The 19,453-nt window shown below is 43.6% G+C and overlaps 1 protein-coding gene across 1 annotated transcript in view; it reads right to left on the reverse strand.

Annotated features, from left to right (window-relative positions):
• Positions 1–19,453, reverse strand: part of bin3 (bridging integrator 3) — a 127,918-nt gene that overhangs the window by 65,046 nt on the left and 43,419 nt on the right. The window contains exon 6 of the mRNA XM_078565406.1: positions 12,325–12,365. Within this exon, the coding sequence (XP_078421532.1) occupies positions 12,325–12,365 (41 nt within the window). The remainder of the gene's footprint in view (positions 1–12,324; positions 12,366–19,453) is intronic.

Below are 19,453 nucleotides of genomic sequence, written 5' to 3' on the forward strand. Positions count from 1 at the left end.
CATTGGGCAAGCACCCCGACGTCATCACGCACTCATGTGATATTTCAGTGGGCGGGCGTGCATGGGAGTCAGCAACGCGCCCGCCGACAATTAAGAGGGTTGTTAAGCCCATTAATGAATGGACTTTTCCCCTGCCTGTCCAACCTTATGTTTGGCAGGTGGGAAAAAAGGCCAAGTGGCCTTTGGATTTTTGAGGAAACCTCATCCAGGGATGGGATGAGGTTTCCGATGTTAATTAAAAATAAAATAAAAATGCTTCAATCTCATTTCTAAAACGTCCCTGCTCATGTGACAGAGTCACGTGAGGGGACATGTTTTCCTTAATTTTACCATCTTTATTTGTAAAGTTAAAAATCTTTAGCTCCCTAAGGCAACTCTGGGCCTTCAGGGAGCTGTGAGCACAACCGTGAAATCGCGGACAGGACCCGATCGCGGGTGGCAGACCGTTGTACAGCCACTCCCAGGACTGCCTGCCCGCGAGGGGAAAATCCTCCCCATGGTCACCATTAGAAATATCTTTCTATTAATTGATTATCATCAGTTGAATTTAAATTTGACCAGCTGCTGTAGTAGGATTTGACCCATGACCCCAGCCTCTGGATTCCTCTTCACAGTGACATTATAACTACACCATAATATCCTGCTAACCAAGTCAATGCACACTGAACCATGTTCATATCCAGGTTCCATGTGGCTCCCTTTTGTTTTACCCATCATCCCTAGTGTAATTTAGTCACTGCTGACCTCCATCCTGCCACTCGTTCCTGCCCTGCCACTCCCTACTTTTACCTGCTCTGTGCTTGCTTCAGCCTGTTAAATCACAAATTTTCCAGTTCTAATGCAGTAAAACATTAACCCTGATGCTCTGCCCACAGCTGCTGCCTGACCTGCTTAAGAGTATTTTTCTGTGTCCCACTCAGGTTTCCAGCATCTGCAGAGTTGTGCTTTTGCATTGTCAGCAATATTTCGATCCACCCGGGCTGGAAGAGAATTCCTCTTGCAAGGTTCTTCTTACAAAGGAGCAACTTAAGTCCAACATGGAAATGATTTTGACCAATGTTTCTGTTGTAACCCGATGACGATGATTTCAGGTCTTAGCCTTTCAAGACGGTGAATTGGAGATAAGGCTTCAAATATTTCAGAAAGGATGGATCTGAGGAGTGACCACCTTTCACGAAGCCATTTTCTGACACATGGAACACACCAGCAAAGCATTTACTTCTTCTGAAATATGGCACATAATTCTCAACAGAGGTGTGACACACTGGTAAATACATCTGCCCCAAACGTTAAAAAGTTAATTTGGAAATAACTTATGCTTTCACAGCTCTTAACTGGGCACAGTTTACCATTTCCATGCTATTGTGCTGGTGTTCACTGTCACCCCAGCCAAAGTAACGAATTCCAGCTTTTCGATCAAGTGTGGCTCCTAAACTGCTTCAATGCTTTCGTCGACTCTGTTGTGGAAGCATGACTGTCGAGGAAGGAGTCCAAGGTCTGAGAGAATAACTGACTAAGAAAGATTAAAATAGTACTTTCCACAACTTCAGGACGTTCTGAAGCGCTTTGCAGCCAATTAAGTACTACAAGGATGAAAGGTTAAAAGGTTATGCCAATCTCAGACATTCTGCGTGAGCACACAATGTCTGCGGCACAGAAGTGGACATGAAAAAGAATACTTTTAATTCAGCTCCTTGTTTTGCGAGACGTGTAGATTGCAGCCTTTAAATGGCAATAGGTTGGTTTGATCAACTTTACAAAAAAAAAGACAGCTTACTGACCACTTTCATTTTGGAATCATGGAATTTTAGAATAGCAGGAGTAGACCATACAGCCCAGTGACCTTGCTCCTCCATTCTATACGATTCATGGCTCATCTCCAGCTTCAACTCCATTTTCCTGCCTTTCCCCATGTCCCTTAATTCCCTGAGACACCAAAAACCTGTCTATCCCAGCCTAAAATATATTCAGTGATGAGGCATCTGTGGTTGAGACTGTCAAAGATTCACAACCCTTTGAGTGAAGAAATTTCTCCTCATCTCAATCCTAAATGATCCCCCCCCCCCTCCCCTCGTTGATCCTGAGGCTGTGCCCCTGTGTTCTAGATCTAGATTCCCCACCCAGGGGAAACATCCTCTCAGCGTCTCCCCTGTCAAGCCCCTTTCAAAATCTCGTGTGTTTCCATAAGTCGCGTCATTCTTTTGAACACCAGAGAATATGGAATATACGCCCAATTTACTCAACCTCTATCCTAGGACCACCCTCTCACCCTCAGTCTCCAATTTAGGACAAGGATGGCAGCCATTCAAGCCCAGAGTCTGCGTTGGCTGTTGTGGAGAGCAATCCAGTTAGTCTCACTCATCCATATCCCTGCAATTTTCCCCCCCCCCTTCAAGTATCTAATAAGAATGAAAACAATCTTTGGCCTCTTGCAGAAAGCTTCCAGCTGCTTTCACCACAAGAAATAAATCAGGAACCACCAATCGCAAAAACATTTCCATGCTCTCTTACTCATTTCAGTGAGCAAGCTGTGATTGGTGTTTAGTTGACCGACATGCTTATTTGTTCCCACAGAAGGTTTAAAAAAACTCACTGGCTGGTACTAAAATCCACAGACAGAGCGAATAGTTGCCAATTAGCTGATAACTTGTTGCTCGGTGACATTGCATTCGAAGGAGCAACATAACTGAACTCATTTCAATATTTCCGACAGCACTGAGTATCAAAATGAAGGGATTGCTGGCTTTCAGAGTCACTGATCAAAGCCTGAATTTTGCCTTCTGACAGTTTTACCGGCGCTGATTTGGATAATAGCAAGCGAGCGAGGAAGAGAGTCAGAAGCTGTCAGCGAGAAGCTGAGACAGGAATTGTGGCAGCAAAATTTTTATTTTTTTATTTTTTACGTTTTTAAAAAATCCATAGCAAAACAGTTGCACTGAAATTTGGTACAGCAGCACACTTGTATAATTCTTGTGCGCTCCCCGCACAGATGTCTCCCGCTATCACACTCAATTGTTAAATGGAATAAAGAACAATCCGAGGTCGATGCATCCAGTAAACTTCTCCCCAAGTGTAACATTCTCTCTCTCGCTCTTTCCCTAAAGGTGCTGACTCTGACTATGGGTTCCCTCCGACTGACTGTTCTCCATGTATTAGCTGAGACAGTGACCATCAGTAGATTATCCTGATAGCAGACCCCCTCAAGCCCAGTTCTAGTCCGCATTCAGCAGTTACCACAAGTGGTCAGCCGAGTTTGACCCTCTCTTCCCTGGTCCAGACCACCGAGAGCAGGAGTTAGGTATTGCATCTCAGACCGAGGAATCAAAGCTGCAAACCACCTATTTTTGCACTTGTTACTCATTCATTCTCTTGGGCTGTTGGCACCGCTGGCAAGATCACTGTTTCCTTCCCACCTCTTGTTTCCCCGAGGTGGTAGAGCTTCTTCTTAATCCGCTGAAGGCCGTGTGGAAAAGGTGCTGTTCCTTACAGCAGTTTGATGCAACTGCATATTTTGTTAGTCACAAGTCACAGGTAGGACAGACCAGGTCAGTTTGACAGGTTTGCCTGAAGGACATGAATAATTCAGGTGGATTTTTAATAACAAAATCACAGTTTCATGATCACTTTTTCTAGCTTTTTATTTTCAGGTTTCATGCTCTTTCGCTCATGTTCCTAGTCTAGTGCTGTGATAGTTGACATGGCTCTGTCTTTATCCATTCAGTCCTGGACTGTTACTTGCACTTGGAACAGCTTTACTGACTCACATCATTTTAAGGTAGTACTGGCCGCAGAACATAACATCTGCCCACCCGCTAAACCACTGCATTGATTGGTAATGCCTTAAGAGGGGAAAAATTTTTTTTTTTTTTTCAAATAAAATTGTGCCAGTGTGAGGCGTGAAATAAACATTTCTCAAGAAGGCATGCGGGTTTCTGTGACAAACATTGCATTGATCCTTCCTTTTTGGGTTAATTTAAAATATTTCAAGCCCAGTTTGTCCCGTCATTTAGGTTCCACCCTGAGCACACACCATTCCCCAGCTGTGAAAACGTATGGAACCGCAGAATGTTGCTGGGTCTGCAGCCTCAGAGTGGAAAAAAGGTTTTTTTTTAAAAAAAAAATATACGATTTTGATTTTGGGAGTGAAAATGCTGTGGTCAGCGAGGGGTTAAAGGTTTGACTGTACTTGCAAAAGAATCAAGCTCAAGCATCCGGTTTGTTGGGGGGGCGGTGGGGGTTGAAGTGGGGGCCAAGATAAATCGTTAAACTGTGAAAATCATTATACATATGAGTTATTCAGGTTAAAAGAATGCACAGGACCTTTCTGAGACCATTAATGATGTTAATATATGAAGACTTAGAGAGAGAATTTATGATTACATCATGCATTCCGCAGCCTACGTCATGCGACAATTGCTTCCTCAGAGCAGCAGATGTGCAACCTCAGGCTCTAAGTCAAGGAGAAGCAACTGAGACAGAGAAGGCATCGGATATTTAAACAGCTTTTAGGAATGCCTGCTGTCCCCAAAGTGATCCTACACGTCCGCCTGTCCATCCACCCACCAGGAAGTGCAATTTGAAACCAGTGTGTTCCAGCCAAGTGGTTTAAAATGTGACACTCCGCAAGCAGTATTTAATGAAAGGGGAAATGTGAATCCATTCATTGAACTTCAGACATGATTGACTGACCAGTCACTTTGAGCTCAGAAAATAGCAAAGATTCACAAGGAAAGAGCAAGAGGGGGAAATTTATTCTACTTATCCAAATCAGGAAAATTTATAATTATTATGAGAGACAAATTAGTCTGACTTTACCATCAGACGAGATCAACTTTGAAAGAGAGAGAGAGAGAGAGAGAGAGAGACAGCAGACATGAGAAGAGACAGACAAAAATAAAATAAATATAAGTTCCGAAGCATGCATGACTGAACATATCACTTATTCCAATGGACAGAATAGTACAAGCTGGTCTCTGTACTTTAAACAATCTTCCAGCAGCTTTCTTCAAGTTAACCACTGTCATGCAGTCAAGGTTCTCTCTTGGGACTACTGATTACTATGAGGCATAATATAACAGCAGTGACTGTACAGCAGATACTGTCTCTGCGTGGACCACTCACACTGTTGCAGCACCTCTCAGGAATGCTGTCAGTGATGTTGGCATGGTGTGAGGATCCTTACATCCAGGACACAGTAAAAGCCGGGTTGAATGACCTTAACAATAAACTGGAGACAGCCACAAGTGCTGAAGTCCGTGCTCAGGAATCCATGACTGCTGTCAGCCTCCAGCAGTGCCATGCATGCAAATGCACAAGAACAAGCAAGGTTCTTGCCAGTTTTTTACCCTTTTCTGGCCCTGGCTGAGAGGTGGCCTGGCATGCTGGGCCCACAGCAAGAATCGATGAAGCTATTGCTGCAATGTAGCCCAACTACACTGGCGACTACTCATGTTTATGTAGGGCTGAGAAACTAAAGGAATCACAAGCTTGTCCCAAAGTAGATCTCTGGTGAAGCCTCAAGTACTGGCTACAAGGCAATATAGATGCATCATCTCCTAGAAACTGTATGATCATGTATGCTCCCTCCCGAACTTTGCAGTGTTCAACAAATGATGACGAGCCACAGAAGCCATGTTGCAGTGTTGTTGTCTCTCTGGAAGTTCCTTGAGCTTATTCCCAATCCTCAAACCCTTCCAACTTCCTCAGCTGGCAGACCCATTCACTTCCTAACTGCTCAAACAGTTGACCAGTGATGTTCTTTTCAGCTCCCAACAAAATCTCGACAAACAGGATACCTGCACTCCATCTCCTGCTGCACCAATGGCCCCCAGCTCACCAGTAACTGATCAGCACTCAGCCTCCCGCCCAACTACCCACAGGCAATGCCACAGCATGCGAACTCACATTGATAAGTAACATTGAGGGTTTAAATAGAGTTAGCTAGAAAACACAATGAGGTCAATCCTGAACATTGAGGCTGGTGTGCAGGCAAGTATAATTCTTACACAAATGGCAGACGACAAAAAGAACAGGTTACCAGAGCTCTCATGTGCTTGCATGTGGCTCAGCAGACAAAGGACTTTGAAACAGGTAAAAGCAAAAAACTGCGGATGCTGGAAATCCAAAACAAAGACAAAAATACCTGGAAAAACTCAGCAGGTCTAGCTGCATCTGAGGAGAGGAACACAGTTAACGTTTCGAGTCCGAATGACCCTTCAACAGAACTAAGTAAAAATAGAAGAGAGGTGAAATATAAGCTGGTTTAAGGGGGGGTGGGACAAGTAGAGCTGGATAGAGGGCCAGTGATAGGTGGAGATAACCAAAAGATGTCACAGACAAAAGGACAAAGAGGTGTTGAAGGTGGTGATATTATCTAAGGAATGTGCTAATTAAGGGTAGAAAGCAGGACGAGCAAGGTACAGATAGCCCTGGGTGGGGTGGGGTGAAGGAATCGAGAAAGGCTAAAAGGTAGAGACTCGAAACGTTAACTGTGTTCCTCTCCGCAGATGCTGCCAGACCTGCTGAGTTTTTCCAGGTATTTTTGTTTTTACTTTGAAAAAGGAAAGGCTTACATAATGAGGTGAAAACAAACAAACATCCACAGCCGAGGTATACTGATAACGTAATGGTGAGGACATCCTTAGCCTTTAGTACACTCTGCTGCCCAATTACTCTAAGCATGGAACGTAAAGTACCTCCTTAATCTTGCCACAAACCACCAGATCTGTTTTGCTCACCCAACTGAGCAAAATGAATCATTCACAGATGTACACATTGTATAGAGGCTCGGTGTTTTTTGACATTGCTGTAAGATTAAAACACCTTCCTTGCTTTAGGACTATCAAGTATTTTTATACAATAATGGCAGTGTAAAGTAAATATTTTATTTCATTCACCCATTCTTATTCTGATTTCTTTCTCCCCTCTAACCTTTGCATTTATTTTTCTTTCCATCAAACTTATCTCCTTCATTTTCTCCATTCGACTTGTTACCATAAATTGCAGTATCGGAGTTGACCTAGTGTGTGAGACAACCCCATTTTTCCAGCCCCAAAGATGATGCTTTTGCATATCGTCAGCATATAAATCGACCTCTCTTTTCAGCCATGACATGCTAGACTCACATCAGTACTCAGCCTCAACTTTTCACTCCACAAATGCATGTTTTACTTACTGGTACCTTATAACTGTGCGCGAGGGTTTAAGCAGGTGTTACGGGCTGCGTTACAAAGGTGCGCGGGAGTGTCAGACACTCCCGCTGTTTGCGTCGGATGCTGATGACATTTTCTGGTGCCCACCACATTCATGCTAACGGTTCACTTCTTTACTTGGTGCATGAGTCAATCCCCTCATTTTTGGAGGGATTTTTCAAGGCTTCAAAAGTTGACATATGCTGACATCTATGATAATTGGTCAGAGGCTTCTCTTTACCCTCCTCCATTATTACTTCTGCTGATGTCTGATGAACCTCTTGCCTTCTCTCTCTAAGCTCAACATCCATTATTTACAATATCGATCTGTCTGCTATCTATCAATGGAAGACAGGTGCCACTACCAAAACAAACAACGCATTGTACTTTTCGACTCAGGTTTTCACCATTGAGGCAGGAGGCTCAAGTCAGGAGGTTTCCCGACTCAACAGGCCTGTCTCCATGTCAATGGCTCCTGCGCACATTATTTTCTCTCCCAGGGAGGCGGGGCGGGATCACTTCGGGCCTGCCGATCCCAAAATAATTCGGGTGTAGCCATGGAGATGGGCAAACACCAAGGCATGCTGTTTACAAGGCTGGCCTCGCTTCTCTGGGACTTTGTCCCAGTTGTATTACAGGCTATGAGTTCTATGTCTCTCACCCTTCACCTCCACCCGCTCCCTATGCCACCTCCACACCCTTCCATGCCCACTCACCAAAATGCACGAAAGAACCATTGAGCCATATCATAACAATGCCAAGTGTTGAAATGCACTTAGAAAGAAAAACATGTTCAAGAATCTGCTTTGAAAAAAACTGCTGCTCTTACCACTCTATAAAAGTGTCAATCAGACAGAGCCGTTACCGTATTGTAACAGAAATTTTACATCACTTCACACCTCTTAATCTTGTCAAAATAGACACATAGACATTGAAAGAAACAGTTCAAAGGAATAATAACTTATTAGAACCTCAAAAATGTCAATCAATCAACACTTCAGCCAGTATAAACAGAAGCCTCCAAAAAAGTCAAAAGCAGACTAGGTGGTCACTTAATATCTTTGTGGGACCTTGCTGTGTGCAAATTGGCTGGTGCACACAACGACAACAGGAGAGAGACAGACAGGCAGGCAGGCAGACAGGCAGGCAGACATCAGGATAGAGGGAAATACACTGCAACTCTGACTATTTTATCCTTTTTTTTTAAAAAATCCAGTAAAACTGCTGGGGGACATGGGCACAACCAGCACTTTTATAACAGTTTTAATACATTCAATCGTGCCAGAGCATTTCACAGTAACATATCAAACACCATTTGACACCGGGACACATAAGGAAATCATGGGCCATAATTTGCCGTGGAAAGGCATCTAACAGCACTGTTTGTTAGACTTGCCCTTGCATGCTTTTTATTTTTTAATTTAATTTTTTGCGTGGTAAAGCTACCTCTTTCATCATGCTTTTGGTCATTGGCCTGAATCTATCTTTATGTGGCTGGATGTCACATTTTGTTTTATAATGCTCTTTTTCAGCGCCTTTGGATGTTTTATTATATGAAAGGTGCTATATAAATACAAGTCTTGGTTGTAGTAACAAGTTGCTGAAAATGTGAGCTGGTAACCTCGCAACCTAGGAACCCGGGAACTCAGGACCCGAGTGAACAGAGCAAGCAACTGTGTATCTCCTTAATCAAAGAAGCCGGCCAACAAAGCAGCAATGAAGAGCAGGAAAGCATAATTGGCCAGAATTGGAGAAGTGCAGAGATCTCAGAGGGTTGTAGAACTGGAGGAGATTAGAGAGACATAGAGAGGCAAGGCCATGGAAGGCTTTGAACACAAGGTGGGAAATTTTTAATACAAGAACACAAGAGAACCTTTACAGAGACAGCCTACACAAGAACAAATCTATCCCTTCCTGTGACATCAGAAGTCAATCCTGATAGAAATTTAAATTTTCTTTTTCTATATGACTTTGGTAACGTGCGGGAGTTGGGAATCTGATTTGCAGATCAGACAGGATATGGAAACCTTGTCCAAGGGTTAATTAGATTATGCCTCTCGAGGCATTAATTAGACATACAATGCCTAGGTCAGGTGTAGATAGCAATTTTTCATGTAGGTTGATGCACCGGAGCCTGCTTGATCAACAGTTTCTTATCCAGAGGTCGAATGCTGGATTCACATGCAAGACAGTTATTATTCTAGCCTAGTACACTTCTAGTTGTTTCTAAGGCAACATCTGAACTCCACTGGGAAGGTAAGCATATTACCTCATCCATGTACAAACACATCAGGAAGCTAATAAAGAAGGCATCCTCCAAACGACCTGCTGTTTACTGGACTTGGTGAAAAACATCCTCAAGATGAAGGCATTTTTAAAATCTTGTAGACTGACTTAGTCTTGGTTTGACAGATATTTGCACACTCAATGGTGTTCTGTGTTCTCTTACTTCTGTGTAATCTTAATTCTGGTAAATAAATGTGGTCTGTAGTTTTAGCCTGCCTTCCATCAGAGTGATGTTTTGTCACCTATCATAGTCGACAGGCAGGCCAATTGGTGCAACTGCCAGTGTATCATCACTCAGCGCTTAGGGCAAGTTACTGCTGACCATAGGATGCAAGAGGGCCTATGTTTCTGATACAAGGTACTGCAAGCAGAGACTGCACTTTGCTGCAAACGCAAGTTTAAATCGCAGTTTCATTTAATTTGGACTGTGTCAATCATCATTTTTCTCACATTATCCCTTCACAAATATATATGGTTTGTTTTATTGTGCCAAATGAATAAAAATAAAGTAAAGAAAGGTGCTCATTGAAAAAGCACCTTTTATAACCTCAAGCCATCTCAAAGTGCTTTCTAGTCAATGAAGTACTTTTGAAGTTTAGTTACTGTGCCGCCATTTGCAACAGTGACTCCATTTCAAAAGTACTTCACTGTCTGTAAAGTGTTTTGGAGAACGTTAGGAGGTTGTGAAAGATGCTCCACAAGTGCATGGTCTTTCTACCCTCTATATTTCATTTGTTTGATTACCAACTAAAAGGAAAGTTCCGCAAAGAAAGGAAGATTTGTACCTACACAGCAGCTCATCGCTCGCCTCAAAAATACCTCAAAGCACTTCACATTCAGTAACTTGCTTGAACTTCTGTTATGTAAATGCTGCAGTCAGTTTGCACTGATGTGGCCTGTGAACTGTGGGAGTTGGTTCAGATACGGGAGAACTCACTGCTCTTCTTCAAGCTGTGGGATCATCACCGCGCATCAAAACAGGCCTCGCTTTATCACCTTAACTGGCAGCTAATCCTGCAACGATGCAATGTGACTTTAGCAATGCGCTGGAATATCAGCCTCATTTTTGTATTCAATTCCTTGAGTTATACCTTACGTATCAGAAGCTACAGCCCTTGCGACTGAACAAGTACAGTAAACGAAGCTACAGCCACATAGCCAAATAAAATACAAACTGACAGTCAGAGACGTTGCTACAACAGGCAGACAGGATGATAAGTCACAATGTCAAGCATATCTGGCTTCTGGATGTTGCTTAGTTGATTTGGCACACTCCCCAATTATTTGAGGTCTGTGTTTATCAAACTAAGCTACAAATGCTACATCCTCAACAATATACAAATATGCATGTGCTTAACAGGGGATAACTGGACTAAGCCATCATATATGTGATTTCAGTGTGACCCACGGATGAGTAGCATGTTTCCTATTATCATTACCCAACACTGAAGGCTTCCCTTTAAAGTTATTTTCACTTCCCATGCTTGACAGGATGATGGCATGAATGAGCTGGTCTGAAATTTTTATTTTGTGCGTGAGGAAGCACAGAGACAAAATAATTATTGGTTTTGCGAAACAACATTGTGTGTGTGGGTGTGTGGGAGGCAGAATTTTGTTTAGCAGTGATGTCATCACTGATGAAATCCAAATTCCTGTTCAATGGCTGCCTTTAGCATGAAGAAAGTTTGGGAATGGTGGCTGAGGGTTGGCTTTGCAATTCCGTTGTTACTTGATGTCCATGACTGAAAATGACCTCCAGCAGTTTGCTGAGAATTCTTGTGAACTTTAGTCAAATTTGGAAAAAGCTGCTGCAATCAGCAGAGGCATGAACTCAATAAGCGCATGCGATTGGCTTTCAAAACAGATTTCTACTGGGCTCCAGGATATTATTCCGCTGCTGCTCCCCTACAGATCCCCAGACAGCAAGCTATAAAAAGAGAGCATCACTCAAGCAAGACTGGAATCAGAAATTTATCGAGCGGAACGCAGAGTCCCAAGAGCCAGCAACAGAACAATCAACCAGGCCTTTACATATCCCAAATAAAAGTCCTGACTCTGTTCCCATGTGTTATTTTGATTATGCTAGCAGGGTTCTCTTTCTTCCCAAAATAAGAAATTGAGGGGTTGAACAATGGGCCGTTTAGTTCAAGAATTTGAATTTCACTTTGAATTGTACTTAACTGGCAATCCCTCTCTGCTTCCTCTCTGAAGCTCATTTAGACACACTTGACCGAATTGCTTGACAGAATCAAACTGGCTATGGGTAAGATTGGGGAATTGGGAATTTTGGGGCAAGGGGGGGGCGTCCTCGCTACCTGGAATGTAAAATAATCACTACTCGCTTGTCAGCCAAGAAATATTTACCTCAACAGTTGCAGAGTTGAACAGTTTTTTTTTTAAATTTTGCTGTTCACTGGGAACAGATAAGGATCTTTGTGAGTCAGATTTGTTTGCCTTGTGACTCTCATTCATTGGCTGATTCATCTCCGAGAAACTCCAAGCTCACCCCCTCATCTAATTCCTTCACCTCCCACTCCAAGGTCTTCAACAAATGGTTGCAAGCCATGGCACTCATGTTGTGGTGCTGTTTTGTGTTTGAAAGTTCCTTGAGTTTATTCCATCACTTGCTCAAGTTCTTCTGGCTTCCACTGTTGATTTAACAATGTACACTCTAATCGAACTAGCAATGACCAATCAATCCAACAACATCCCAATACGATAAGCCAGCAAAGCTGTCACTGCATCTAATGAGCACACAGTTTGTTCACCTCATTCAAACAGATCATCCAAACCTACATTCAATACTTCAGCGAGAATTAACATTTCGCTGTCAAGGTGTTGGACTTACTTTTTCAAGGGTTCAATGGCTGTTTTTTGAATCTGATTGACCTAATGAAAAAACAGAGAGGATATTTTAAATAAATTAATCACACTGAACTGTGATATGAAGAAAAACTATATGTAATAAATGAGGCACATGGTACAGCAGCAATGAATAAGGATAGAAATAAACTGGGTCATTCTACTGTTCTGCGTTGTTGATAGCTTTGATATAAGATGCACAGGACAATTTGAACACCTTTTCGAGCTTTCCATTTGACTACCTCCGACGACATCAAATTCGGGGAATGATCTCTAAGGCTAAGCAGAGATTAAGCAATTAACTAATTGAGCTCTGATGACACAAGGCAGGGTTGCTTACACTTGTGAATGGGCAAGGAGTGAATGTCTGGCCTTAAAACATAAGTAAAATGTAGTTCCTTCCTAAGGAGGCGGTCACACCCAGTAGATTAAGTACCTCAAGTTCGGTCAGTGGTCAGGGTCAGCAGGGTGTGACTGCAAGTGAGGCAGGTAGAGGGATCCTGTGTTCAGGAACAGAGGAGCCTCAGCTCTTGACCTTGTCCAACAGGTACGAGGTACTTGCTCCCTGTGTGGATGAGGAAGAGGGCTGTAGGGAAGATGAGCCAGCTGACCACGGCACCGTGGCACAGGAGGCCATTCAAGAGGGGGGAGCAAAAAGACAAGTGGTAGTTGTAGGGGATTCTATAATTAGGGGAATTGATAGCTTCCTTTGTAAGCAGGATCGAGAGTCCCGCATGGTATGTTGCCTGCCCGGTGCCAGGGTGAGGGACATCACTGACCGGCTTGAAAGGATATTGGAAAGGGACGGGGAGGAGCCAGTTGTTGTGGTCCACATCTGGACAAATAACATAGGTAAGACTAGGAAAGAGGACCTGTTTGGGGATTAGCAGGAACTAGCAACTAAATTAAAGAACAGATCCTCAAGGGATATAATGTCCGGATTACTACCCGAGCCACGTGCAAATTGGCATAGGGACGCGAGAATAAGGGAAGTAAACACGTGGCTAAAGGAGTGGTGCGGGAAAGAGGGGTTCCATTTCGTGGGGCACTGGCATCAGTATTGGAACAGGAGGGATCTGTACCGTTGGGACGGTCTCCACCTGAACCGATCTGGGACCAATGTTCTAGTGAAAAGGGTAAATAGGGTGGTCAACAGGACTTTAAACTAGAAAGTGGGGGGGAAGGGAAGGGTAAAACTCCAAGAAGTATGAATAATGGGAAACAAAGCAGCAGGTTAGCGTGTGGGGGGGTGGATTCAACTTCATGGAAAATTATGAAAAAACTGAAAAGAAAGGAGAGCCCAAGAGAGGCTATTAAAGTCTCCAGAACACAAAATAGGACAGAGTGTTTGGAAAGGGCTAGGAATCTAACTTCAAGCACATCAGATAAAGGGACGACAATGAGAAAGGGGATGGGAAATACAGGACTGAAGGTGTTGTATCTGAATACACGCAGTATACGAAATAAGGTAAATGAGCTTGTGGCGCAGATTGAAATTGGCAGGTATGATGTGGCAGGCATCACGGAGACATGGCTGCAAGGGGATCAGGACTGGGAGCTGAATATCCAAGGATATACATCCTATCGAAAAGATAGGCAGGTTGGCAGAGGGGGTGGGGTTGCTTTGTTAGTAAGAAATGAAATTAAATCGATAGCAAGAAATGACATAGGGTCAGATGATGTAGAATCTGGGTGGGTAGAGTTAAGGAACCGCAAAGGTAAAAGAACCATAATGGGAGTTATGGCCTCCGAACAGTAGTCAGGATGTGGGGCACAAGATACACCAGGAAATAGAAAAGGTGTGTAAGAAAGGCAAGGTTACAGTGATCATGGGGGATTTCAATATGCAGGTAGACTGGGAAAATCAGGTTGGTAGTGGAACCCAAGAAAAGGAATTTGTGGAATGTCTACGAGATGGCTTTTTGGAGCAGCTTGTGGTGGAGCCCACTAGGGAACAGGCAATTCTAGATTTAGTGATGTGTAATGAGGCAGATTTGATAAGGGAGCTTAAGGTGAAGAAACCCTTAGGAGGAAGTGACCATAATATGATAGAATTTAACCTGCAATATGAGAGGAAAAAGCTGGAATCAGATGTAATGATATTACAGTTGAATACAGGCAACTACAGAGGCATGAGGGAGGAGATGGCCAGAATTGACTGGGAGATGAACCTAGCAGGAAAGACAGTGGAACACCAATGGCAGGAGTTTCTGGGAGTAACTTGGGAGACACAGCAAAAATTCATCCCTAGGAAGAAGAAGCATACTAAAGGGAGGACGAGGCAACCATGGCTGACAAGGGAAGTCAGGGACAGCATAAAAGCTAAAGAGAAAGCATACAATGCGGCGAAGAGCAGTGGGAAACCAGGGGATTGGGAAGCCTACAAAGACCAACAGAGGACAACTAAAAAAGAAATAAGGAGGGAGAAGATTATATATGAGGGTAAACTAGCCAGTAATATAAAAGAAGATTGCAAGAGTTTTTTTTAGATATATAAAGGGTAAGAGAGAGGCAAAAGTGGACATTGGGCCGCTGGAAAATGACCCTGGAGAAGTAGTAGTGGGGAACAAAGAAATGGAAGAGGAACTGAATAAGTACTTTGCGTCAGTCTTCACGGTGGAAGACACGAGTAACATCCCCAAAGTTCATGAGAGTCGCAGGGGCAGAGGTGAGTATGGTGGCCATTACCAAGGAGAAGGTGCTAGGAAAACTGAAAGGTCTGAAGGTGGATAAATCACCTGGACCAGATGGATTACACCCCAGAATTCTGAAGGAGATAGCTGAAGAGATAGTGGAGGCGTTAGTGGTGATCTTTCAGGAATCACTCGAGTCAGGGAGGGTCCCAGAGGACTGGAAAATCGCTAATGTAACCCCCCTGTTTAAGAAGGGAGTGAGGCAAAAGACAGGGAATTACAGGTCGATTAGCCTGACCTCGGTCGTTGGTAAGATTTTAGAGTCCATTATTAAGGATGAGATTTCAGAATACTTGAAAGTACATGGTAAAATAGGGCAAAGTCAGCATGGTTTCATCAAGGGGAGGTCATGCCTGACAAATCTATTAGAATTCTTTGAGGAGGTAACGAGTAGTTAGACAAAGGAGAGCCAATGGATGTTATCTACTTGGACTTCCAGAAGGCCTTTGACAAGGTGCCGCACAGGAGGCTGCTCAGTAAGATAAGAGCCCATGGTGTTAGAGGCAAGGTACTAGCATGGATAGAATATTGGCTGTCTGGCAGGAGGCAGAGAGTGGGGATAAGGGGGTCCTTCTCAGGATGGCGGCCGGTGACTCGTGGAGTTCCGCAGGGGTTGGGACCACAACTTTTCACTTTATACATTAATAATCTAGATAAAAGAACTGAGGGCATTCTGGCTAATTTGCAGATGATACAAAGATAGGTGGAGGGGCAGGTAGTATTAAGGAGGCGGGGAGGCTGCAGAAGGATTTGGACAGGTTAGGAGAATGGGCAAAGAAGTGGCAGATGGAATACAATGTGGGGAAGTGTGAGGTCATGCACTTTGGTAGGAAGAATAGAGGCACAGACTATTTTCTAAATGGGGAGAGAATTCAGAAATCTGGAGTGAAAAGGGACTTGGGAGTCCTAGTCCAGGATTCTCTTAAGGTTAACTTGCAGGTTGAGTCGGTAGTTCGGAAGGCAAATGCAATGTTGGCATTTAGTTCGAGAGGACTAGAATATAAAAGCAGGGATGTGCTGCTGAGGCTTTATAAGGCTCTGGTCAGACCACATTTAGAATATTGTGAGCAATTTTGGGCCCCGTATCTCAGGAAGGATGTACTGGCCCCGGATAGGGTCCAGAGGAGGTTCACGAGAACGATCCCAGGAATGAAAGGTTTAACATATGAGGAACGTTTGAGGGCTCTGGGTCAATACTCGATGGAGTTTAGAAGGATGAGGGGGAATCTGATTGAAATTTACAGAATACTGAAAGGCCTGGATAGAGTGGACGTGGGGAAGATGTTTCCATTAGTAGGAGAGACTAGGACCTGAGGGCACAGCCTCAGAGTAAAGGGAAGACCTTTTAGAACAGAGATGAGGAGAAACTTCTTTAGCCAGAGAGTGGTGAATCTATGGAATTCATTGCCACAGAAGGCTGTGGAGGCCAGGTCATTGAGTGTATTTAAGACCGAGATAGATAGGTTCTTGATTGGTAAGGGGATCAAAGGTTACGGGGAGAAGGCGGGAGAATGGGGTTGAGAAACTTATCAGCCATGATTGAATGGTGGAGCAGACTCGATGGGCCAAATGGCCTAATTTCTGCTCCTATGTCTTATGATCTTAACTAAGCCATTATCATGTCTCTCAAAATTGCCAATTTGAACCAGAAGAACATGGAATACAGGAGGCCATTTAGCCCACTGAACCTGTGCTAGCTCTTTTGTATAGTACAACTATCCAAATAGTCCTTTCTCTTTTCCCCTTATCCCTGTATTTTTTTTTATCCTTTTCAAGTATTTCATCGAATTGACTTTAGAAAGTTATGAGTGGATTTGTTTCCACCACCCTTTTGAGCAGCGCATTCCAGATCATAACTCGCTGCATTAAAAAAAATTCTCCTCATCCCCACTCTGCTTCTTTTACTCATTATCTTAAGACCGTGTCCTCTGGTTACAAACCTTTCCCGCAGTACAAATAGTTTCTCCATATTTATTCCCTCAAAAACATTCATAATTTTGAACAGCTCTGTTAATTCTCCCCTTAACCTTCACTGTTCCGAAGAATACAAGGCCAGGTTCTCAACTCTCTTCACATAACTCAGGTCCCTTATCCCTGTGACCATTTCAGTGAATCTCCTCAGTACTCTCTGCAAGGCCTTGACATCCTTTCTAAGGTGTTGTGCCCAGAATCCGGCTCAGGCCTAACCAGTGATTTAGAAAGGCTTCGCATAACTTGCTTGCCTTAATGCCCTATGCCTCTATTTATAAAGCCTAGGTTCTCATGGGTGGCATTTTACAGCCCTGTCACATCAGGGACGGGGCAGTAAAATGCGGTGAGCCGTTCAAAGGTCCACTGACTTCGGCGGGACTGGAAAATCCCATCAGTGGGCGGAACCATTAAATTCTACCCCATGTAGTTTTTTTTTAAATCGCCTTTCCACCTCATCACGTGAGAAAGGAGGAGACGATGGCAGAGCGGTAATATCACAGGGCTGGTCATTCAAAGGCCCAGACTAATGCTCTGAGGACACGGATTTAAATTTCATCATGGCAGCTGGTGGAATTCAAACTCAGTTCAGAAATCTAGAATAAAAAGCTGGTCTTGGTAATGGTGACCATGGCAACTATCTTGGGCTGTTGTCAAAACCCACTTGGTTCGCTAATGCCCTCTCGGGAAGGAAATCTGCCGTCCTTACCCGGTCTGGCCTACATGTAACTCACAGCAATGTGGTTGATTGTTAGCTGCCCTCTGAAATGGCCGAGCAAGACACTCTGTTCAAGGAAATTTTGGGATGGACAACAAATGCTGGCCTTGCCAGCAACACTCATGAAGGAATTTAAAGATAGCAAGGAAGTATGACAAAAAAAACCATGAGAAAGATGGTGTTAAGCTTCAAAAGGACACAAGACAGGTTGGTGGAATGGGTGAACAACTGTCAGGTGAAATTTAATGTGCAGAAGTGTGAAGTGATTGATTTTGGTTGGACGAATGAGAAAAGGCGAAATAAAATAAAGGATACAATTCTAAAGGGGGTGCAGGGGCAGTGGGATCTGGGGTTTTATCAAATCACGGAAGGTTGCAGGGCAGCTTGACAGAGTGGTTAATAAAGCATACGGGATCCTGGGCTTTATAAATAGGAGCATTAAGTACAAAAACAAGGAAGTTGGTATAAACCTGTATACACCACATAGGGAGAGACGGTGACGTAGTGGCAATGACACTGGACTAGCAATCCAGAGACCCAGGCTAGCTGCCCTCTGAACTGGCCCAGCGAGTCACTCAGTTCAAGGGCAATTAGTAATGGGCAACAAATGCTGGCCTTGCCAGTGATGCGCACATCCCATGAGAGAATAAAGAAAACAAAAGCACACTTTAGACGGGATGTGAAGGCATTAGAGGGTCTAGAAAAGATTCGCAAGAATGGTTCCAGGGATTAGGAACTGTTATTATATAGACAGATTTCACAAGCCAGGACTGCTCTCCCTGGAGGGAAGTTTGAGAGGAGATTTAATTGAGGTGTTCAAAATCATGAGGGATCTGGACAGAACATACGAACTAGGGGCAGGAGTAGGCTACTTGGCCCCTCGAGCCTGCTCCGCCATTCAATAAGATTATGGCTGATCTCAATGTAACCTCAACCCCACATTCCCACCTACCCCCGATAACCTTTCATCCCCTTGTTAATCAAGAATCTATCTAGCTCTGCTTTAAAAATATTCAAAGGCTGCTTCCTCTGCCTTTTCAGAAAGAGTTCCAAAGACTCATGACCTTCAGAGAAAAAATTTCTCCCCGTCTCTGTCTTAAATGAGTGACCCTTATTTTTTAACAGTGACCTCTAGTTCTAGATTCTCCCACATGAGAAAACATCCTCTCCCCATCCACCCTGTCAAGACCCCTCAGGATCTTAAAGGTTTCAATGAAGGCGCTTCTTACTCTTCTAAACTTCAGTGGATACAAGCCTAACATGTCCAACCTTTCCTCATAAGACAACCTGCCCATTCCTGGAGTTAGTCTCGTAAACCTTCTCTGAACTGCTTCTAACGCATTTACATCTTTCTTTAAGTAAGAAGAGCAGTATTGTACACAGTACTCCAGATGTGGTCTCGCCAATGCCTGGTACAACTGAAGCATAACCTCCCTACTTTTGTAATCAATTCTCCTCACAATAAATGATAACATTCTATTAGCTTTCCTAATTACCTGCTGTACCTACATACTAACCTTTTGTGATTCATGCACTAGGACACCCAGATCCCTCTGCCCCTCAAGAGCTCCGCAGGCCCTCACCATTTAGATAATATGCTTTTTTATTCTTCCTGTCAAAATAAATGATTTCACATTTGCCCACATTATACTCCATTTGCCAGATCTTTGCCCACTCACGTGACCTATCTAGGTCACTTTATAGCCTCCTTCTGTCCTCTTCATAATTTACTTTCC

Source organism: Cetorhinus maximus, chromosome 20 (genome assembly GCF_964194155.1).
Source record: "Cetorhinus maximus chromosome 20, sCetMax3.hap1.1, whole genome shotgun sequence".
NCBI lineage: Eukaryota > Metazoa > Chordata > Chondrichthyes > Lamniformes > Cetorhinidae > Cetorhinus > Cetorhinus maximus.